The 22737-nt window shown below is 37.6% G+C and overlaps 1 protein-coding gene and 1 pseudogene across 3 annotated transcripts in view; both read right to left on the reverse strand.

The window, feature by feature from the left end:
- AP4E1 (adaptor related protein complex 4 subunit epsilon 1) overlaps nt 1-22737 on the reverse strand; it is a 90577-nt gene that overhangs the window by 42189 nt on the left and 25651 nt on the right. For all 3 annotated transcript variants that reach the window (XR_002734720.2, XM_023227163.2, XM_023227161.2), the window contains exons 9-14: nt 19601-19723; nt 19390-19499; nt 13014-13153; nt 11225-11337; nt 10994-11112; nt 3307-3609 (exon numbers count right to left, since the gene is read on the reverse strand). Coding sequence is in view for 2 of the 3 variants with exons in the window: in XM_023227163.2 (XP_023082931.1) it covers nt 3307-3609; nt 10994-11112; nt 11225-11337; nt 13014-13153; nt 19390-19499; nt 19601-19723 (908 nt within the window). In the remaining variant the exon portion in view is untranslated. The remainder of the gene's footprint in view (nt 1-3306; nt 3610-10993; nt 11113-11224; nt 11338-13013; nt 13154-19389; nt 19500-19600; nt 19724-22737) is intronic.
- LOC111552750 lies at nt 14139-16794 on the reverse strand (annotated as a pseudogene).

Consider the following 22737-nt stretch of genomic DNA (forward strand, 5'->3'; position numbering starts at 1 on the left):
ATCCTCTTTAGTTTCTTTTATCAGCATTTTGAGGTTTTCCTTGTACAGGTCTTCCACCTCCCTGGTTAAATTTATTCCAAGTATTGTTTTTTTTTTTTTTTTTTGTAGCTGTTGTAAATGGCATTACTTTTATTTTTTTTTTTCTAGCTAGTTTGTTATTGGTGTATAGAAATGCTACTGATTTTTGTATGTTGATTTTGTATCCTGAATCTTTACTGAATTCTTTTATCGGTTCTAAGAACTTTATGTTGGAGTCTTTAGGTTTTTCTATATCAAGATCATGTCATCTGCAAAAAGGGACAATTTGACTTCCTCTTTTCCAATTTAGATCCCTTTCTTTCTTTCTTTTGCCTGATTGCTCTGGCTAGGTCTTCCAGTACTATGTTGAATAGGAGTGATGAAAATGGGCAGCCTTGCCTTTTTCCAATTCTTAGAGGAAGTGCCTTCAGTTTTTCCTTATTCATTGTGATAAGGGCTTTGGGTTTGTCATATATGGGCTTTATGATGTTGAGTATGTTTTTTCTTTGCTTAATTTCCTGTGAGTTTTTATCATGATGGGATGTTGGATTCTACCAAATGAATTCTCTGCATCTACTGAGATGATCATATGGTTTTTGTCCTTCATTCTGTTGATATGAAGTATTACATTTATTGATTTGTGTATGCTGAACCATCCTTGCATTTCTGGGAAGATTCCACTTGATCATAGTGTATTATCTTTTTGATGTGTTATTGGATTCAGTTTTCCAGTATTTTGTTGAGAATTTTTGCTCCTATGTTCATCTGGGATATTGGCTTATAGTTTGTTGTTGTTGTTGTTGTTGTGTCCTTATCTGGTTTTGGTATCAGGGTAATGCTGGCCACATAAAACGAGTTAGGAAGAATGTCCTCCTCTTCAATTTTTTGGACTAGTTTAAGAAGAGGTGGTGCTAGTTCTTCTTTATAAATTTGCTAGAATTCATTTGTAAAGTCGTCTTGTAAGCTTTTCTCTGTTGGGAGACTTACTATTAGTGATTCAATATCACTATTCATTCAGGTTTTCTATTTCTTCTTTGTGCAATCTTGGTAGATGTGTCCAGGAATTTATTCGTTTCCATCAGGTTTTCCAGTTTGTTAGTGTACAGTTGTTTATAGTCATCTCTAATAATCATTTGTATTTCTGTGGTAGCCATTGCAATGGCTACTTTTTTGTTTCTGGTTTTACTTATTTGAATCTCCTCTCTTTCTTGATTAGTGTAGCCAGCAGTTTATCAATTTTGTTTATTGTTCAAAATAACCAACTTTTTGTCTCATTGATTTTTTTTTTTTTTGTATCTTTTTTAAGTTTCCATTTTTTAATTTCTGGTCTGATCTTTACTATTTATTTCCTTCTACTAATGTTGACTTTGGTTTCTTCTTCCTTTCTAGTTCCTTGAGGTGCATTATAAGGTTGTTTGAAATCCTTCTACTTTTGTGATATATGTGTTTATTGCTATAAACTTGCCTTTTAGCACTGTTTTTGCCATATTACATAGGTTTTGGTAAGTTGTGTTTGAATTTCCATTTTTATTAGATTCAAGAAATGTTTTTATTTCCTTAATTTCTTCACTGACCTAATCGTCCCTCAGAAATATGTTGTTTTGATTTTCATATATTTGTTCAGTTCCAAAGTACCTCTTATTATTGATTTCTAGTTTTATTACATGCAGCTTGAGAAAATACTTGCTATGATTTTAATTTTTTTAAATTGTTGAGACTTTTTTGTGGTCTAACATATGGTCTGTCCTGGAGAATGTTCCATGTGTTGAGAAGAATGTGTATTCTGCAGCTGTTGAATAAAATGTTCTGTAAATATCTGTTAGGTCCATTTGGTCTAGAATGCAAATTAAGTTTGACGCTTCTTTGTTGATTTTCTGTCTAGATGATGTGTCTTAATCTGAAAGTGATGTGTCAAGGCTTCCAGCTATGATTGTATGGGGTTCTACCTCTCTCTTAAGCTTCAATAATATTGGTTTTATATATATTTGCTTCAATGTTGGGTGCATATGTATTTACAAATGTTATATGTCCTTGGTGAATTGATCCCTTCATCATTACATAATGACATTTCTTGTCTCCTTTATATTTTTTTCCAAGTCCATTTTGTCTGATATAACATTAGCTACTCTTACATGCTTTTGGTTTCCGTTTGCATGGTTATTTTTATTCATCCCTTCATCTTTACCGGTGAGTGAGTTTCTTATAGGCAGCATATGGCTGGATCTTGTTTTGTTATCTATTCAGTCAGCCTATATATTTTAATTGGGGACTTTAAATTGTTTTCATTAAAGGTTGTTATGGATAGTTGAGGACTTACTCCTGTCATTTTATTGATTGTTTTATACATTTTTTCCTTTCTTCCTTTTTCACTGTTTACCTGTATGGATTTTGTGGGTGTGATGATAATATTTGATTCCTTTTTCTTTCTCAGTTGTGTATCTGCCTTACCAGTGAGTTTTATACTTTCATGTGTCTTCATGTTGGTAGTTATCTTTTCACTCCCAGATGTAAGACTCCCTCAAACATTTCTTTTAGGGTTGGTCTAGTGGGGATGAATTCCCTCGGTTTTTACCTGTCTGGGAAAGACTTTATTTCTTCTTTATGCTGTGTATAGTATACTTACTTGTCTAGCAGTTTCTGGGTTTTTTTCCCCAATGCTTTGAGCATATCTTCCCATTTTCTCCTTGCCTATAAAATAAGGTTTCTGCTAAGAAATCCACTATTAGTCTGATAGGGATACTCTTATATGTGTGACTTGATACTTCTCTCTTGCTGTTTTTAGATATCTCTCTTTGTAATATGACTGTTGTCAGTTTGACTATAATGTGCTTTGGTGAAGACCTTTTTAAGGCTGAATCTTTTTTTTTTTGAGATAGAGTTTCACTCTTGTTGCCCAGGCTGGAGTGCAATGGTGCAATCTCTGCTCACTGCAACCTTTGCCTCTCAGGTTCAAGGAATTCTCCTGCCTCAGTCTCCCGAGTAGCTGGGATTACAGGCATGCACCACCATGCCCAGCTGATTCTGCATTTTTAGCAGAGATGGGGTTTCTCCATGTTGGTCAGGCTAGTCTCAAACTCCTGATCTCAGGTGATCTGCCCACCTCAGCCTCCCAAAGTGCTGGGAGCTCTCAGATTCCCTGTCATACTAATGTGAGAAAGAACTTCAACATTCACCTTAAATGCTACAGAAACCACATTTTGATATATTCCTGACATGTCACAAATCCAAGAATTACTCTATATTTAATGACAACGCAATTTTTAAAAAGATGGAACACCAATGTCTTACCGCCAAGTCTTCACAACTCCTGTCAACTGGAAGCAAGCTCTTCATAAGTTCCACATTCTCATGCAAATGTTTTAATTCAAATGCATGTTGTCTCATACAAGTATCCAAAGATATGGTAAATTCATGGATTAATCTCTCAACTGTATCAGAAGAGTGTGCCTGAGGTGTCAATTTGGTCACAGCAGCAATTAACCAGGTTTTTGTTTCTGAAGACACAGAGTCATTCATAAGTAACTTGTAGAGCTTAGCTATAACTTCCGCTGGCGTTTCCTTATCTAAGAGGTAGGAATATTCCCCTAATACCTGTAAATAAAACAAAGTGATACTTATATAGAAATATCAAGTTATACAGTAGACTATACTCATATCTAAACAAAGTACCTACTGCTAGAGTGAATTTAAAGTAGATTAAACATCCTCTCATGGTGAAAAAATTATTAAAGATACAACTGTATATTTTAGGTTCAAAATTATACCAATAATTCAAAATGGTTTTCCCCACCATTGTCATTAACAATACATAAAGCAGCATACCTTTACAAGTTTCTGAACTTCTGAAGTTGGTTTTTGGTTTTTATAAGCACTATCACATCCTGTTACTATTTTCCAGTAAGCATTTAAATGATAGTTCTCATGTAATGATGGTTCTTATTGTAATGATTTAGTATGCCTATGGTCCCCAAGGATATACATTGAATATGTATCAGCTGATTCTGATGTAGATAGTTCACAGAAGAGACTTTAAGAAACACTTATTGGCCAGGCACGGTGGCTCACGCCTGTAATCCCAGCACTTTGGGAGGCCGAGGCGGGTGGATCACCTGAGGAGTTCGAAACCAGCCTGGCCAACATGGTGAAACCCTATCTCCAGTAAAAATAAAAAAATTAGCCAGATGTGGTGGCACACGCCTATAGTCTCAGCTACTCGGAAGGCTGAGGCAGGAAAATCGTTTGAACCTGGGAGGCAGAAGTTGCAATGAGCTGGGATCATACCACTGCACTCCAGCCTGGGCAACACAGCAAGACTCCATCTCAAAAAAAAAAAAAGAAAGAAAGAAATGCTTATCTGTATCACACATCTAACTTAGGTGACATACAATGCTGTAAGTAAAAGAACTGATAGGGACAGAAGGCAGAGAAATTCTAGGCAGAAAAGGGTGGGGTCCCTGGTGAAGCCCCACCCGCAAGCCAAAAAGCCTGAAACCATGGCCCAAAGTGAGAACTTATATCCATATCCCTATTTTCCCATTCAAATGTTGCCTTTTCCTAAACCACCCATGACCCTGCCCTGTCCTGCCCCACCCCAGCCTGTGTCTATAAAGACCCCAGACTCAGCCAGCATGGAGGAAGACGCAGCGGGATGTCAGAGAGAAGTGGCTTTACTTCAGAGGGACAGCTTGACAGCGTAACTTCAAAGAAGAATCCAGCCAGAGATGGCTGGACTTCTGGAGAACATTACCTTCACCTCTCCAGTCCCCCTGTCAGCTCCCCTTCCTGCTGAGATCCACTTTCACTGGCAACAAAATCCCCTGCATTTATCATCCTTCAATTCATTCACGTGACCTCATTTTTCCTAGACACCAGACAAGAGCTCAGGAGTGAGTGCAGATACAAAAGGGCCCACTGAGCTGTTAACACTTAAGCTGTCTGCTGATGGCAGAGCTAAAAGAGCAGTGTAACATGCTCACTGGGGCTTCAGAAGTCGCAGGTTCTCCCCACTAGATGCTGCCATGGGGCCCACACAGAGTTTTGCTCCTGCCAGAGCCCAAAAGCACTCACTCTGGCTCCCACACCCACTCACCTGCACGCTCACCCTCCCGCGAGGGGCTGAGAGCTGCAGGATGAGTAAGTGAAGCACCTGTCTCAAAGCCTACAGAGGGGTCAAGGGAAATTTCCTCTTTTAGAATCATTAATAAACTGATAATTCAGGAAGTATGAAATCTTTCTGATATGGTTTGGCTCTGTGCTCCCACCCAAATCTCACCTTGAATGGTAATAATCCCCCACATGTCAAGGGCAGGACCAGGTGGAAATAACTGAATCATGGGGGCAGTTTCCCCTGCTGTTTTTGTGATAGTAAATTCTCACGAGATCTGATGGTTTTATGAGGGGCTTCCCCCTTCACTCGGCCTCATTCTTTCTCCTGCCGCCCTGTAAAGAGGTGGCTTCTGCCATGATTTTAAGTTTCCTGAGGCCTCCCCAGCCATGTGGAACTGTGAGTCAACTAAACCTCTTTTCTTTACAAATTACCCAGTCTCGGATATTTCTTCATAGCAGTGTGAGAATGGACTATTACGCTTTCCTAAATGGTGTTTATGGAATAATTTCATGTCTTTGGTATAATATCGGTACCAGTAAGAAAAGAAGGAGGCTGGGTGATAGGCAAGGGAAAATGTATAGCTAGTAAGAAGGAAGAGAAGAGAAGGAAAAATAAATAGGACTAAATGAGTTCAATCCTTAAACAGTATGATTATTTTTAGGGTGGTTTTAGAAAAAATGGGAGGTAGCTCCAGAAGAACAGGTAAAAAAAAGTCCCAGTTCAAAAATCAATGGTAATGGATGTCTGCTTCTGGGAAGATGGAGAAGACATATTTATCCCTATTCTTCCTACTAAGTATACCTAAAAACCCTTGATATTATATATAAAACATACAGCAGATTATCTGTTGTTTCATTTACCCCAGACTAGATATGGAGAGCCAGAAACTTGGAAATGCAAATGGGCACAGACAAAAAGCCCCAAGAAGAGCCTGCCCTCAGGTCAATAAGCCAAGAGGACAGAAAACTTTCAGACAATAACCCTCCTACTCCAGCCAAATACCACACAGAAAAATCTGCAGCCCCACCCATACTAGCAAAGGCAGAGTGGAGAATCAAGACTTCTGCCCTCACCAGGCTAAAGAGGTACCCCAAACTCCCCAGCAGGGTGGGAACTGAGAAGGCTGAGTGAGGAGTCAGGACTTTCATCCCCACTGAGCTGTAGAGAGGCCTACTCCCCTGCAGTGTCAGTAGAGACTGGGCAGGGAGCCTGCTCTTCACCTCCACCGAGGAGAAATGCAGTGCCCCTGCCTTTCTCTGATGGGAGTGTGTCAGTGGAAACCTGATGGAGTCAGGATTTTCCCCACTGTTCAGCAAGCCACCCCCTCATAGTGTCAGTGTAGGCCACAGAACTGAAAAGGTCAAAGCCTTCCCTCAACAATTAATAGGACTAGACCAAGAATCAGCAAGAATATAGAAAAACTCAACAACACCATCACAACAGACTTTACAGAACACACCACACAGAAAAAGCAAAATAGATACTTTTCAAGCAACCACAGAACATATACCAAGATAGACTGTGCCTTGAGTAAAACAAACCTCAAATATGAAAGAACTGAAATCACACATAGTATTTTCTCTAATCACAATGAAATCAAACTAGAAATCAGTAACAGAAAGATAACAGAAAATTTTCTAAACACTCAGAAACTAAACAATACTTTTCTGAATAATCCATGACTCAAAGATAAGTCCCAAGGGGGAAAAAAAACCAAAAAACAAACAAACAAACAAAAAACACTGAACTATTGAATGAAAATTCAGTCAAGAGATTTTTCTTTAAGAAAACTGAATTTGTAATTTAATAACTCCCCTAAAAATCTACAAGTCCAAATGGTTTCACTGGAAAATTCTATCAACTTTTTAAAGGAAAATTAACAGCTACTTTATGCAAATTCCTCCAGAAAACAGGAGGGCACATTCCCAAGTCATGTTATGAAACTAGTATTTACTTTGATACCAAAATTGGAATACCACAAAAATGAAACCTACAGACCAATAGCCCTCACGACACTAGATAAAATTCTTAACAAAGTCTCAAGAAATCTACAAGAACACTCCTAGAACTATTAAGTTAGTTCAGCAAGACTGTAGATTACAAGCTCAAAATACAAAATCTATTGTATTTGTATATACAGTTGGCCCTCTGCATCTAAAGGGAATTGGTTTCAGGACTCCCTATGGATGCCTGAATCCGAAAATAGTACTGAACCCAACTGCCATCAATTGGAAAATGCTTCTGATCATGTCTTACACTCACAAATTTAATGCCTTTTCCATCTTAACTAAGATCTCACCATGCACTGTGACCATAACTTTTGTAGTGTAAGGTATGACAGCAAAACTAACAGGATTTTTTTTCCTTCTTCACAATTTCACAGAGACAATTTCCCTTCTTACTGTAGAATTTTACAACCTCAGCATATGTTTCTTTCCTCATTAAGTCAAGAACTTTCACCTTTTCACTTAAAGGAACCATTTTTATAGCTTCTCTTTGGCATATCCAAATTGCCAGCATCACAACTCTTGTGCTGTGGGACCATGATTAAGTAAATAAAGGTTACTACAATATAAGCACTGCAATAATGCCACAGTTCATCTGAAAACCTAGACAGCTACTAAGTGACTAACAGGCAGGTAGTGTATACAGCATGGAAACACTGAACAAAGAATGATTCAGGTCCTAGGTGGGGCAGAGCAGGATGAAGTGGGATGGCTCAAGAGCAGGATGAAGTGGGATGGATCATGCTACTCAGGACAACACATAATTTAAAACTTATAAATTGTTGATTTCTGGAATTTTCCATTTAATATTTTCAGACCATGACTGGCCACAGGTAACTAAAACTGCAGAAAGCAAAACAACAGATAAGGGGACCTACTGTACATGACCTGTACGCTGTAGAAAGAAAGAAAAGACAATCTAAATTAAGTGGAGTGACATGCCACATTCATGGACCAAAAAAACGAATGGCCACAAAAACCAATAATCAATTCAGGAAAGATCATCAACACTAAAGCCATTGAAGATAAATGAGGAAAAGATATTTGCACAGCCTGATAGAATCACCTCACAAATTAGTTATAAATTACAAAAAGGAAAAATACCTTTACAATGTAAAGATCTGGAGGTCACCTTCTTTTTTTTCTCCATTTGGTAGAGACTGGGTCTCACTTTGTTGCCCAAGCTGATCTCAAACTCTGGCTTCAAGCAATCCTCCCGCCTCCCAAAGTGCTGGGATCACAGGCATGAGCCACCGCGCCAGGCCACCATCTTAACCCAAACTTATAAACTTACAATCACCAATAAGTGGACAAACTGACATTATATATATCCTGATATGATACAGTAGGAAATACACAACATTGCCTATGCAGTATTCTCACTAAAAATGTTTAACCTGAACAAAAATAATCAGATATCCAGAATGTAGGACCTTCTATAAGTGAACAGCAGTCATCTAAAACAAAAAAATCAGTCATAAAAACCAAAAGAAAGTGGGGTTCATTACAAATTTAAAAAGGCTAAAGAGACATAAGTAAAGGCAATTTGTGATCCTCATTTTTTTTTTTTTTTTTTTTTGAGATGGAGTCTTGCTCTGTCGCCCAGGCTGGAGTGCAGTGGCGCAATCTCAGTTCGCTGCAACCTCCACCTCCTGAGTTCAAGCGATTCTCCTGCCTCAGCCTCTCAAGTAGCTGGGACTACAAGTGCATTCCACCATGCCTGGCTAATTTTTTGTATTTTTAGTAGAGACAGGGTGTTACCACGTTGGCCAGGATGGTCTCGATCTCCTGACCTTGTGATTTGCCCGCCTCAGCCTCCCAAAGTGCTGGGATTACAGGCATGAGTCACCGCACCTGGCCTCTTTACACTTCTTAGGTATGATAACAGTTTTATAGTTATGTCATTCATAGAAGATTCACGTTGAGGTTTTAGGGGTGAAGTGCCACAATGTCTGCAATTCAATTCTAAACAGCTCAGCAAAACAAACTGTATATAGGTAGACCTAGATATACCTATAGATGCAGATATAGTAAAACAAATGTAGTTAAAAATATTTAACTGGGCCGGGTGCAGTGGCTCACACCTGTAATCCCAGCACTTTGGGAAGCTGAGGCGGGTGGATCACCTGAGGTCGAGAGTTCGAGATCAGCCTGGCCAACATGGCAAAACCCCATCTCTGCTAAAAATACAAAAATTAGCCAGGAGTGGTGACGTGCGCCTGTAATCCCAGTGACTCAGGAGGCTGAGACAGGAGAATCGCTTGAACCCAGGGGGCAGAGGTTACAGTGAGCCGAGATCATGCCACTGTACTCCAGCCTGGCGACAGAACAAGACTCTGTTTCAAAAAAAAAATTTTTTTTAACTGAAAAAGCTAAATAAAAAGTATATTTTATTATCTCAGTCTTTGAACTTTTCTGCAGATGAGAAAAGAAAAAATTTAAGTAAAAATCTGGGGAAAATTTAAGCTAACACGCTGACATTTGGCAATTCTATAAAATAGTAAAATGTGCATACCATATCACTTCTCTAAATCTCCCCTAAAGAAACACTCACCTATGTGCACAAGAAAGAATACATAAAGGTGATGAGCTGTATGCAATTACATGTGATTATATTACATAAAATTGTGACCTTTGTCTTGAAAAAAAAAGATCTCCACTACTGGCTTTGATGAAGCAGGTGGCCCTGTTGGTAGGCCACATGGCAAGAAACTGAAAGCAGCTCTAGCAGCTAAGGACAGCTGACAGTTGACAGTATGAAAGTGAAACCCTCAGTCACAAAAACTCAGCCACAAGAAAATGAATTCTGACAACCACACAGAAGCTTGAAAGTGGATTATTTACCAGCCAAGCTTCAGATGATTGCAAGATGCCAACACCTCGACTGCAATTCTGTGAGACCCTAAGCAGAGAATCCAGCTAAGCCATGCATGGACTCCTGACCCACAGAAACTATGAGATAATGAATTTGTATTGTCTTAAGCCACTAAGTTTGTGGTAACATTGTTATGCAGCATAAGAAAACTAATATAGCACAGATAGCCTATCAATGATAGACTAGATAAAGAAAATGTAGTACATATACACCATGGAATACTATACAGCCATAAAAAAGAATAAGATCATGTCCTTTGCAGAGACATGGATGAAGCTGGGAACCCATTATTCTTAGTAAACTAACACAGGAACAGAAAACCACACCACATGTTCTCACTTATAAGTGGGAGCTGAACAATGAGAACACAGGACACAGGGAAAGGAGCAACACAAACCAGGGCCTATCAGGGAGGGTGGTGGGGGTGGAGAGCTTTAGGAAAAAGAGCTAATGTGTGCTAGGCTTAATACCTAGGTGATGTGTTGATAGATGCAGCAAACCACCATGGCACACGTTTACCTATGTAACAAACCTACACATCCTGCACATGTACCCTAGAACTTAAAAAATAAAATAAAAAAGAACAAAAAAAATTAATAATATAAGTATTCAGCACTGTGCCTGGTACCTAGAAAATGCCTCTTAAAGATGAACCTCTTTCTATTTGGTTAAAATAATTTACGGATTATAATTTTTTAAAAAACTAATATAGTAGAGATAAATGAGTATTCAAATATTCAAACACGGATGCACATAAAAAACACAACAAAACACTGTAAACACAAAGAGACAAGTAAAAGACCAGACAAGTGAGATGGCAGAGAGAAAAAACAGAGAATAGTTAAGTGATAGATGGTGGCCATTTGAAAAACTGCCAGCTGAAGGAGTTAGCTGAGTAGAGGTGAATAGTTTCTGAAGGAAATATGTTAACATTTGGTTTGTATAAAAAATGTTTTAAAAATATATGATTTAATGTACTTTGCTCACCCAACTCATAACTTGAAGAAATCTCTGTGGATAGAACACATTTTCCATATCTAGTAAAGTGAGGTAAGACTGAACTGCATAGAGTCTTAATTGCTGATCTTCTGTTTCATCATCAAAACCTACAAAGAAATTGATATACCATTTTAATTTCCACAAACTTATCTAAGGACTCTGTAATAAAAACATTTAACTTTAAAATGTTTACTTTACAGAATGTAATAGTCTACCAACCTTCTGCTAGTAGTCTCAGAAAGTTATTGGGAATATCAGGATGCATTACATCTCCTCCTACTGAAAACACAGCATTCATTGTCTGAATAAACCACGCATTATCAGGAGCATATGTGTCCACAGTGTTAAGAACAAGTACACTTCCAAATGCTACTTATTAAAATTATCCTTCTGTAGCAACCTTTAAAATAATAACCCCAATTCATCCTAGTATGGCATTGTTACCTTTAACCTCTGCCATAAATTGTTCCATACCCCAGTTTTATGTAAAATGGGTACTCAGTAAAAGCTTATTTAATAAACTTAATAAACTGAGTTTGTCACTTTAGCACCACACTTGCACAAAACAGTCCTCCAATAAATAAATGTGAAATAATTGAAAGAAACAAACCAGCTAACTAGATGCAAATAATGGAAAATTATAGTCTTCAAAAAAGAATATAATTCACTTCAAAGAAGCTAAATATTGTGGTATGTCTACTTGAACAAATCGTTTAGCATCTGTTCTTTTCTTTTCCTTTTTTTTTCTTTTTTTGAGACAGAGTCTTGCTCTGTCACCCAGGATGAAGTGCAGCGGTGCGATCTTGGCTCACTGTGACCTCCGCCTCCTGGGTTCAAACAATTCTCCTGCCTCAGCCTCCCGAGTAGCTGGGACTACAGGTGCATGCCACCACACCAGCTAATTTTTTTTGTATGTTAGTAGAGACAGGGTTTCACTGTGTTGCCCAGGCTGGTCGTGAACTCCTGAGCTCAGGCAATCCTCCTGCACCTACCTCCCAAAGTGCTGGGATTACAGGTGCTCAGCCTCTTTTCTAATCTTTTCCTCATCAGTTCTAAAGTTCTATCATTCTACTGGCCAGAGTTATAGTACTGACTAGGACAAAACTAGACTTAAGCAATTTCCAATATAATTTCATTAACAGTATTCACTCACTGTTTTTTATAATTAAACAGTAACTTTTTTTCACTTTTTTTTTTTTTTTTTTTTTTTTTGAGATGGAGTTTTGCTCTTGTTGCCCAGGTTGGAGTGCAATGGTGCAATCTCGGCTCACTGCAACCCAGGTTCAAGTGATTCTTCTGCCTCAACCTCCCTAATAGCTGGGATTATAGGCATGCACCACCACGCCCAGCTGATTTTGTATTTTTAGTAGAGATGGGGCTTCTCCATGTCAGTCAGGCTGGTCTTAAACTCCCAATCTCAGGTGATCTGCCCACCTCGACCTCCCAAAGTGCTGGGGTTACAGGCGTGAGCCACCACGCCCGGCCTAAACAGTAATGTTTTTTAATGAATGGAATATCCTTATGACCTGTAAAGTTCTTCTGACTTTCAAGAAACAAACACGAAGAAGAGTAACATGTTAATAGAGTTCCCAACTACTTAATTGGGACAATTTCCAGCATAAAACAATAAAAGATAAGCTTTAACATCCTGACCACTCCCACACACCCTCCGCTTTCCCCAAAACACAAGAACTTTTACTCAGAAAAGAAATCAAGATAGAAGTAGAGACGAGGCAGGAATGAAAAAGGAATAAAGAGGATAAAGGTTCCTCTATCTTCCTGCTCAAAATACTGACAACATGAATAAAAGAAATCAGCAAAGAAAAAAAAAAAAAGCCATCTCCTAAGAGGTCTACACAAATCCCTTTTTCTGACAAGAGGCTTGAAAATCAGGAATAAAAAGTATTGCTAGGTCTCTGAACTCAACTTCAAGTGACCATATCTATACCGATCATCTTAAAGTCACTGTGTTACTATTTTAAGACTCATGGTCCAAATAAAAGGATATTTCTCAGCCAGCTCTGCTATTTTGCCGACCAAATTGACAATGACATACTCTTCTTTGCTCTGATGTAAATATTCAAGCATTTTCTGGACAATAACTGTTACATTCTGTGCATTAGTAATTCTGTAAAGAAGTTCCAGAGTCTATTTAAAGAAGAGAAATTAAAAACATTATAAAACTATGCATAACACCAATGAGTACAGTAACATAAAGGTTGATCATACAGTTGATTCTTCTACTTTTATGGAGATCTACTGGGTAGCCAGTTAACAGGTAAGAAATGCAAATTTCAATGAAAAGCTTAAGAAAGGTAAAACTATTGTCAAAAAATGACTTATGAGCAATTCCAATGTCTATAAGCTTTCCTTTGAGATAATCACAATCTGGCATCTTTACATGACAGAACACTTAGAGACTTAAAAGTTCAAATACAACAGATATATATTTTCTAAAAACATAACAGCCCTTAAATATACATTACCTACACCTATGGGTGTGTATATATGCAAGTGTATGTATGTGTGTATAAATCTAGTCTTGGAAACTATTTCCCATGCTACAGAAGAAAGCTGACTATTTCCCAAACAACAGAAGACAGGCAAACAGCTTTTGTTTGGATGGACAAAGGCTGGTGGCTCAAATGCTCCAAAGCCTAGCAAAGCCTAGTTCAAAATCTTAGTCATCAAGGAAGAACTGCTTTATAGCTACTTTTTTTTTTTTTTTTTGAGACAAGGTCTTGCTCTGTCACCCAGGCTGGAGTGTAGTGGTACAATCTCAGCTCAATGCAACCTCCACCTCCTGGGCTCAAGCAATCCTCCCACCTCAGCCTTCCAAATATGTGTGACTACAGGCACGTGCCACCATGCCCAGCTAAGTTTTTCGTATTTTGTAGAGATGGGGTTCGACCATGTTGCCCAGGCTGGTCTTGAACTCCTGGGCTCAAGTGATCCTCCCACCTTGGCCTCCCAAAGTGTTGGGATTACAGGCATGAGCCACTGTGCCTGGCCTGTAGCTTTCCTTCTTTTCTTTTCTTTTTTTTTTTTTTTTCTTGAGATGGAGTCTCGCTCTGTAGCCCAGGCTGGAGTACAGTGGCACAATCTCAGCTTGCCACCAAGACTGGCTAATTTTTGCATTTTTAGTAGAGATGGGGTTTCACCATGTTGGCCAGCCTGGTCTCGAACTCCTGACCTCAGGTGATCCGCCCACCTTGGCCTCCCAAAGTGCTGGGATTACAGGTGTGCCACAGTGTCCAGCTGCTATAGCTGCTTTCTAAGTGCTGAGGAATATACCTCTTGCTGCTTCAAATAAGATGAAGGAAGACCAATACCAGAGTAAGTTCCCATTTGGATGGCTTTCCACAGCTCTAGATTAAGGTTTTGAAAATATAACTCTCAGAAATCAGTAAGTCCAAAGGCAATACTGAGAAAGCATCATTTATTGGTGTTTTAGGATCAGCAATATTAGCTGCAAGATAATTTCCACATATTTGTCAAACTTGCTCAGTATATTTAGGGTTCTAATTTTTCAATCCTTATAGCCAGGACTTCAAGCACAAAGGATAACATATTTTCAAAGATTTTTTTTCAATGTGAAAGAAAGTTTTATTATCTTAACACGACCCAAATTATATTATTTATAAAAGTTATATAAATGCAGGCTGATTGTTTTGTAAAAGTCAAAAAGCTAAATATAAGTAAAGCACTAGAAATACATTCAGTTATAAAAAGTTGACATCATTCTTCTAAATGTTATGTGGAATCATAGGAAGAAACATCATTGTAATCATTATTCAAAGTAATATATTGAAGATAACATAAGAGATGTTTGGTCTTAAATGTCAATTTGAATGTGCAGTGTCTACAACAATAGATCAGAGAGAAAGTAAGTATGTCTGTAGTTAAAATAGGAAAAAATGAGTTAGTTGCAAATACTGTATTCTTCAATGAAAGAAGAATGCAGATTAAGGATAAAACAGACAGTCTTATCAACTAGGCCGCCTTTAATGGTCATTTTTCAGGGCAGCTAAAAGGAGCAACAGTAAAGCCGTACACATATAACTAAAATGTGTGCAATTAATCTAGTCCCAGCTCTTTTATTTGTAGAGTTCTCAAATCAAAAGTAACAAATAATTATACATCAGGATTGTTAGGAATACCAATTATTTTACAACTGCCCCTACATGCTTCTTCTTCTCTGACACAATTGGCACAGATCCAGGCTTGCTGTGTTTAATACGATTAACTTCCTTTCTCTGACGAGCTTCTTTCGTGATGCACTGTTCCTGAATCTGGCTGTAGATAGATTTTGGTAGATGTCGATGACGAGCTATACGTTTTATATGAGGATGATGCTGAAATTTCTCCTTCCATTTCTAGTTATAATCCTTGGCTGCTTTTTCTCGTGATGTAAGCATACCGAATTTTTCAGAAGCATTAGCTTTCCACAGGCAAATGTTCATTTCATCAGATCCACACATAATATACTTGCTATCAGAAGTCCATTTTACACAGATAACACATTGCATTCGCTTTGTGTGATATACCTTCCTGCTTCGACTTTTGTCTGTAGGAAAGATTCAAATAGCTTTATTGAAACTAGCAGACAAAAACTCTTTCCCAGTGGGAGAGTACTCCACGTCAAGCACTGCAGATATATGATCCATATGGAATATTAAAGGAGTGCCCAGTGCACATATATCAAAAGTATGTAAGTTATAATCTTCATTTGCTGCTGTAAAAATGAAAGCCTCCATAGGGTTCCAACAGATTGTATTTGTTCTCATATCTAAGATAACTTTTCAAAGGAGCAGCTTGCCTCATATCGTACAGTACTATATTCCTGTCAGATGCACAACTTCCCAAGTCTCAATTGGGTTAAATTTAACACTACTTACACTGTCAAATCCCCAGGTCATTGAAGATATAGAATTAGTTCTTTGTTCATCCTAAACGTCTACTTGCTGTCCACATGTGGCAAAAACAGCTTCTTTCCAGTGATGCTCAATCCCAGTATACACTGTCTTTCCTAATGTTGTATGTAATGGCTCTTCCTCATCTCCATAGCCTGGTCCATTCTTTTTCCACTGTTTCACAGTTTTATCATCACCAATGGTGAAAAAAGAAGTCCCACAAAAGCGAGTACATATTCCTTATACAAAGCCTTCAAGTGCTTGTATTGTACAGATACATTTCTGATGAGTCAGGTTCCAAATTCTAACCTCTCCATCACACGCCCCAGAAAGGACAGTAGCCAGGTTCTTTGGATGCTTTGCCAAGGCAACTGACTCCATCTTGGTGATCATCCAGCAAAGCAAGGAATGGTTTTGCAAATACTCACTCCATTTTGGTAGCATTTAAAGCTCTTACATATTCTTGTGGGACCTCAAAAGGATGTAAGGTAGGATCATAGTTTCTTGGAACTCTCTGGAAGTCCAACTTGGTTTCACGGACATAATTGTCCACATTCTGGCTCGGTATCATCTTCATCTTGGTTGCTCTTCCGGCGGGACTCCATGAGCTCTTTGCTAGGAGTTCTGCCCACTGCTCGACTTTTTTTTTAAACTGTTTCAGTTAATGTGTAACGCCACTTAAATCTAAAAATACATAGGCCACCCCATCAACAGCTTTCAACTTATGGAGCTGCTTCAGACATGCTCCCTGTGGACTCCAAATTATGTTATATAGCTTTAGATAACATACATCAAATTTATCTCCTATTCTAAGACCATGAAATATAGCATTTCCAGAACTGCATGGGGTTTGGTGTTACAAACTGTATTGCCAGAGGTCTTTTCTGTTCAGATTTGGTAGCTCCTTCTCACCTTCTCTCTTCCTGTATATAAGAGAGGTAATAAAACCCGGTAAAAGGGAATCCTACCCCAAGCTACAGATCACCAAACATCCAAGGACCAAAGTTCTCGCGGTATCATTTGATAGAGGTTAGAAGTGACAACAGCACTGAGAAGACAGTACTTTAGTGCCTTCTTTGGGCACCAAGGATACTCAGTATCTCCTCAAAGAATTCAAATCACTCATCTCACTGCAGGTAAGGGATCAAACAGATCAACCTTCATAATTTTAAAAGTCACCTATTTTCCCTGTGACTCTCATTTTTAAGTGCAAGTATAATTATTAAATACAATAATATTACAAACCCCCTATCTGTGGTTTTGCTTCCCATGGTTTCAGTTACCCACAAACAGAGTCCAAAAAATATTAAATGGAAAATTCCAGAAATCAATAATTCATACATTTTAAATTGCATGCCTTTCTAAGCAGCATGATAAAATCTTGCACCATCCTACTCCATCTGGGACATGAATCATCCCTTTGTACCCACACTGTATATGCTACCAGTCCATTAGTTATTAAGTAGCCATCTTGGTTATCAGATTGAAAATATATAAATATATATATGGTTCAATACTATCTGTGGTTTCAGGTATCCACTGGGGGTATTAGAACATATTTCCATAAATAAGTGGGGACTACCATATAGCAATAAGGAAAAAACTGTACCTAAGTCAACTTTGTTCAACTTAGTACTCAACTATACAAAGGAAATGCATGCTCTGTATCTGTTAAAGTAGAAGGACTGTATAACTATTTGTTACAGTCTCTTGGAGCCTTCTTATTTTTCTAGGATGTCTACACACAGAAATTAGTACATCTGCAAACTGCCCAGACCCAAGGCATGTAACAATTTTCAGACTACTAAAAATATGAAATAAATGAATATATATATGAAGGCAAATTTTTTTAAATGTGTTTCAAAAACCCCTTTTAAAATTTAAAATTTGTAATCTTCAAAAATCATAGTTGTTTAATGCAATAGTGTTCTCTCAATAAACTCTCCTATTCTTAGCTCACTGCTTTTAAGATATTTAGATATTTTGTAAATTCTCTTTAAGAATGTAATCATATCCTTTGCAGCAACATGGATGCAGCTGGAAGCCATTATCCTAAGTGAATTAATGCAAAAACAGAAAATCAACTATCACTTGTTCTCACTTATAAGTGGGAGCTAAACAATGGGTACACATGGACATAACGATGAAACAACAGACACTCGGGACTCCAAAAGCAGACAGGGAGGGCAGAAGGGGAAAGGAATGAGTTGAAAAACTACCTACTCAGTACTATGTTCACTATTTGGGTGATGGGTTCAATAGCCGCCCAAATCTCAGCATTACACAAATGTCCATGTAATAAACCCACACATGTATTTCCTAAATCTAAAATTTTTTTAAAAATTTTAAATCTTTGCTATTTTTATAAATAGAAAGAAAATTTTTTACTCTTAACTAGGTCCTATATACCATTTTAAATGACGATATTGAATGATTTCTTCCGTAAGAATCAAAACAAATATTTACATAGACACCCAAGAAGACACTGAAGCAAATTTACAAAAAGAAAAAGTTGGAAAGAAGTATATTATTATAATAAGTGATACATATGATTATATATATAATATACAATATACATATATAAGTAACATATAGTATATGCTATATATATGTTATATATAATATACAGACATATATGATGATGATATTATTATTAAGCCTTTCCTTCCAAGAAGTTCAAATCATTTTATGAATATCTTCATTAATTCTTTCAATATTTCTATCTGTTTGGTAGGGAATTAGTTAATGTTATAGATATAAAAGAGAATAATGAGAAACCACTAATTAACATCAACTGCATCTTAAATTGTACAATAACAGGAGTATATTTTAAATTGTACTAATAGGAAAACCTGGGACCAGAATTCAGGTCTCCTATTGGTACGATGCTCAGACCGAAATTATATTAATGAACCCACACAGATGACTGGACCTAATTCCTTCAACTAATAATTTAAAGACATTCCTGTGGACACTGACATAGTACTTTTTAGAAAAGTTACTTAAACGTTAGTAAAAATAATTAAATAAGCCGGGGGGAAGTGGCTCACACCTGTAATCCCAGCACTTTGGGAGGCCGACGCAGGCAGATCACTTGAGGTCAGGATTTCAGGACCGGCCTGGCCAACATGGTGAAACCCCGTTTCTACTAAAAACACAAAAATTAGCCACATGTGGTGGCACACACCTATAATCCCAGCTACTCAGGAGGCTGAGGCACAAGAATCACCTGAACCCGGGAAGCGGAGGTTACAGTGAGCTGAGATTGTGCCACTGCATTACAGCCTGGGTGACAAAGTGAGATTCTGTCTCAAAACAGAAAACAAAAAAAGAATTGAATACATCCAAAAGTTAAAATATACACACGAGCATACATACACACTGCCCACCACTTTAATCTCTCTACAGAATACCAACAAAATGTTTAAAAATTTTAACACTTCACATATACTATTCAAAATACCAGTTTACCTCTCTTTTAATAATGGGATCAGGATGATCTAAACATTCAATTATTGTCATCTGGTGTTGAAGAGCCAGAGTAGGATCCTGTTGAATAACATAGGTAAGAGCCTTCAGTCCTAGAAACAAAGACACATTATACAAAGTGAATTGAAACAAATACACAGCAAATTTCAAAAGCTATCTCTGTAATATCTGTCAAAAGAACCAATAATCTTACCTAAATATTTTAGATTTATTTTAGGTGACAGAACAAATTTTCCAATGCACTTGGCAGCCTTCTCAAGTAATTCCGATTTAGGATAAATAGAATAAACTGTATGCACGCATTCAAACAAAATAGCTAGAGAAAGAAAAATAAAAATGGCAGAAATGGTAAGTATCATGGTAAGGTATAACAAAAGAATGTATTTCTCTAGAACTTGTAATGAAACTAATTGGAAAGTCCATTTTAGTCAGAGATCTTATTTATGGACTTTTCACAGAAACAAACACTACTGTTTTCAGGCTTACACAGTTATTAGGATTAGGTTACCACAACATAATTTTTTTAAAATTATATTTACTGGTAATAATTATGCATTTATTAACATAAAAAGTATTTACTGAACACCTCCTATGTGCCAGGCATGGCTTCAGTACTATGAATATAGCAGTGAACAAAACAGATGGAAGAAAAGACCCTGCCCTCAAGGAGCTCACATTTTAATGGCAACATGAATAATATATTCATTATTCCTATATAAAAAGATATTTCCCACACTCCTTTAATGCTTTAAAATGGTTTATTCTCAAACAGTTTTGAGGCCGGGCGCGGTGGCTCAAGCCTGTTATCCCAGCACTTTGGGAGGCCGAGACGGGTGGATCACGAGGTCAGGAGATCGAGACCATCCTGGCTAACACGGTGAAACCCCGTCTCTACTAAAACAACACAAAAAACTAGCCGGGCGCGGTGGCAGGCGCCTGTAGTCGCAGCTACTCAGGAGGCTGAGGCAGGAGAATGGCGTGAATCCCGGGAGGCGGAGCTTGCAGTGAGTGGATATCGCGCCACTGCACTCCAGCACTCCAGCCTGGGTGACAGCGTGAGACTCCGTCTCAAAAAAAAAAAACAGTTTTGACCACTTACATGTCAAAATTGTGTATAGGATGATCCAATATTTATTTCAAAGATACAGTCACTACTCATACATCTTCAAACTATTCTTTAAAATAACCTCAAAGCATATAAAATAATGTACTGGACATCTTGACAGCATTCAAATTTGATTTTCTGATACAGTCGAAAGTCTCATCACTATGACAGATGATCAAAGTGAATGATCAAAATGGACACTAAACTTTTTTTCAAATTATTTGAAAAAGCATGAGACAAGCAGTTGGAGCTTTGCCATGGTAAAGAAAAATCACTGAGAGGCCATTAAGTCCTATATGTTCCACGGAATCACAGTAACAGAAGTGTGACACAGTGAAGGTACAGAATCAACACTTAAAAACTGTTCTAGTACAAGCTGAAGCATATCAAGTGTCCTAATACAATCACTCCTTCTCTATTTCTAAAAGCTTAAAACATAACCAGACATTCTCTTTATGTACAAAATATATTCTGAATATTCAGCTAGCTATGTTTTACACTATGTTGCCTATCAATTAATGCACAAATAAGTTTTGTGAAAAAAACCTCTATAAACCTCTTCCTTTTTCTCAAATTTACATGGAAAGAAAAGACAAAAAAAAATTTAAAACCTCTTCCATAACAGAGACAGAAAAAAATAAGAAATCAGAAATATTAATTTTTCTTTAGGAAAAGAACTGCCTTTAAAGGAAAAACTACAGAGTAAGTTAGCTGAACCTGAAGAGACTTTGTATATTCAGATGCTATGCTTTAAAATGTCTTTACTCTGTGCTGTGAAAAAAGTTGTCTTTGTGATTCATGAACTAGACAAACTGAACAAAGAGGAACTTAGTCAATTGACTAATAAGATAAGGCAGGAATGGAGAAATTGCCACTAAATCCAGCCTTCAGCCTATTTTTAAATTGCCACTAAATCCAGCTTTCATCCTATTTTTATAGGCCTGTAAACTAAAGAATGATTTTTACATTTTTAAAAGGCTGTAAAAAACAAAATAAAAAACAAAGGAGAATATGCAACAGAAACCTCCATGACCTGCAAAGCCTAAAATATTTACTATCTGGCCCTCTTTTCAGAAAAAGTTTGCTGAATTGTGAACTACCATGACAGTCCTAAGATTTCAAATGATGATATTCCATTTTCCATCATAACTGACACATTTTTCATTATGGTTTCCTACCAATAAGAACTCTCTTGGGATTAAATTGTTTTAATTCCAAGCCTGCCATTACCCATCCAAAATTTAAACATTTATATTTAGATGCTCATAAAGTTTCTGGGATGCCAATATGGGAAAAAAATAATAGTTCAAAAAGTGCACTTATTATTAGTCTCCTTAGGCGTAATTGAGCTGAAAATTAACTTAATGGATTTTAAAATTATTTTCTCACCCAGATCTAAGTCATTTTATTCTCCAACTCTACAAATATCTGTTCATAAGTTCATAATTGAAAGAGCAGTCTCCTCTCTGTGGTGGTGAAGTAAAATACAACTGAGAATTTCTTTTTTTTTTTTTTTGAGATGTAGTCTGCAACCTCCACCCCTCCAGGTTCAAGTGATTCTCCTGCCTTGGCCTCCCAAGTAGCTGGCAGTACAAGTGTGCACCAACATGCCCAGCTAATTTTTGTATTTTTAGTAGAGACAGGGTTCCACCATGTTGGCCAGGCTGGTTTTGAACTCCTGACCTCAAGTGATCTGCTCAACTCAGCCTCCCAATGTGCTGGGATTACAGGCATGAGCCACCGCGTCCAGCCACAACTGAGGGTTTCTATACCTAAAAATACAACATGAAACTTGGTTACTCTTCAGTACTCTTGGTTACTCTCTTGGTACTAATTAAAATACTACAAAGTATATATTACTAAATTAAAAATTAATAATGTTCTACCATTCATGACACTGCATTTTCATCATAGATATTTTGGGTTGGATTATGTATGCTCAAATAAAATGTGAAGTTCTTCTGACACCATATCCCTCAGAATAGTTTACTCTCACCTTAATTAAGTTAAATAAGTATCTAAAGACATTATTCTGGCAGGAGAGAGGGGTTATCACCCAATGGGAATGGAATCCAGGCTCTCTACTCTGTCTCCTTTGATACCTGGGGATGGAAAGGCTCCTGGTTATTGTTGGAGGAAGTATCAACCGATTCTGCCCTGCCTGGGAGAGAGAGGGGTACCTCATTACTGCTCCCCTTGTGGCCTCCAGTGATACTATGAGGGAG

The sequence above is a fragment of the Piliocolobus tephrosceles genome, chromosome 6 (genome assembly GCF_002776525.5).
Source record: "Piliocolobus tephrosceles isolate RC106 chromosome 6, ASM277652v3, whole genome shotgun sequence".
NCBI lineage: Eukaryota > Metazoa > Chordata > Mammalia > Primates > Cercopithecidae > Piliocolobus > Piliocolobus tephrosceles.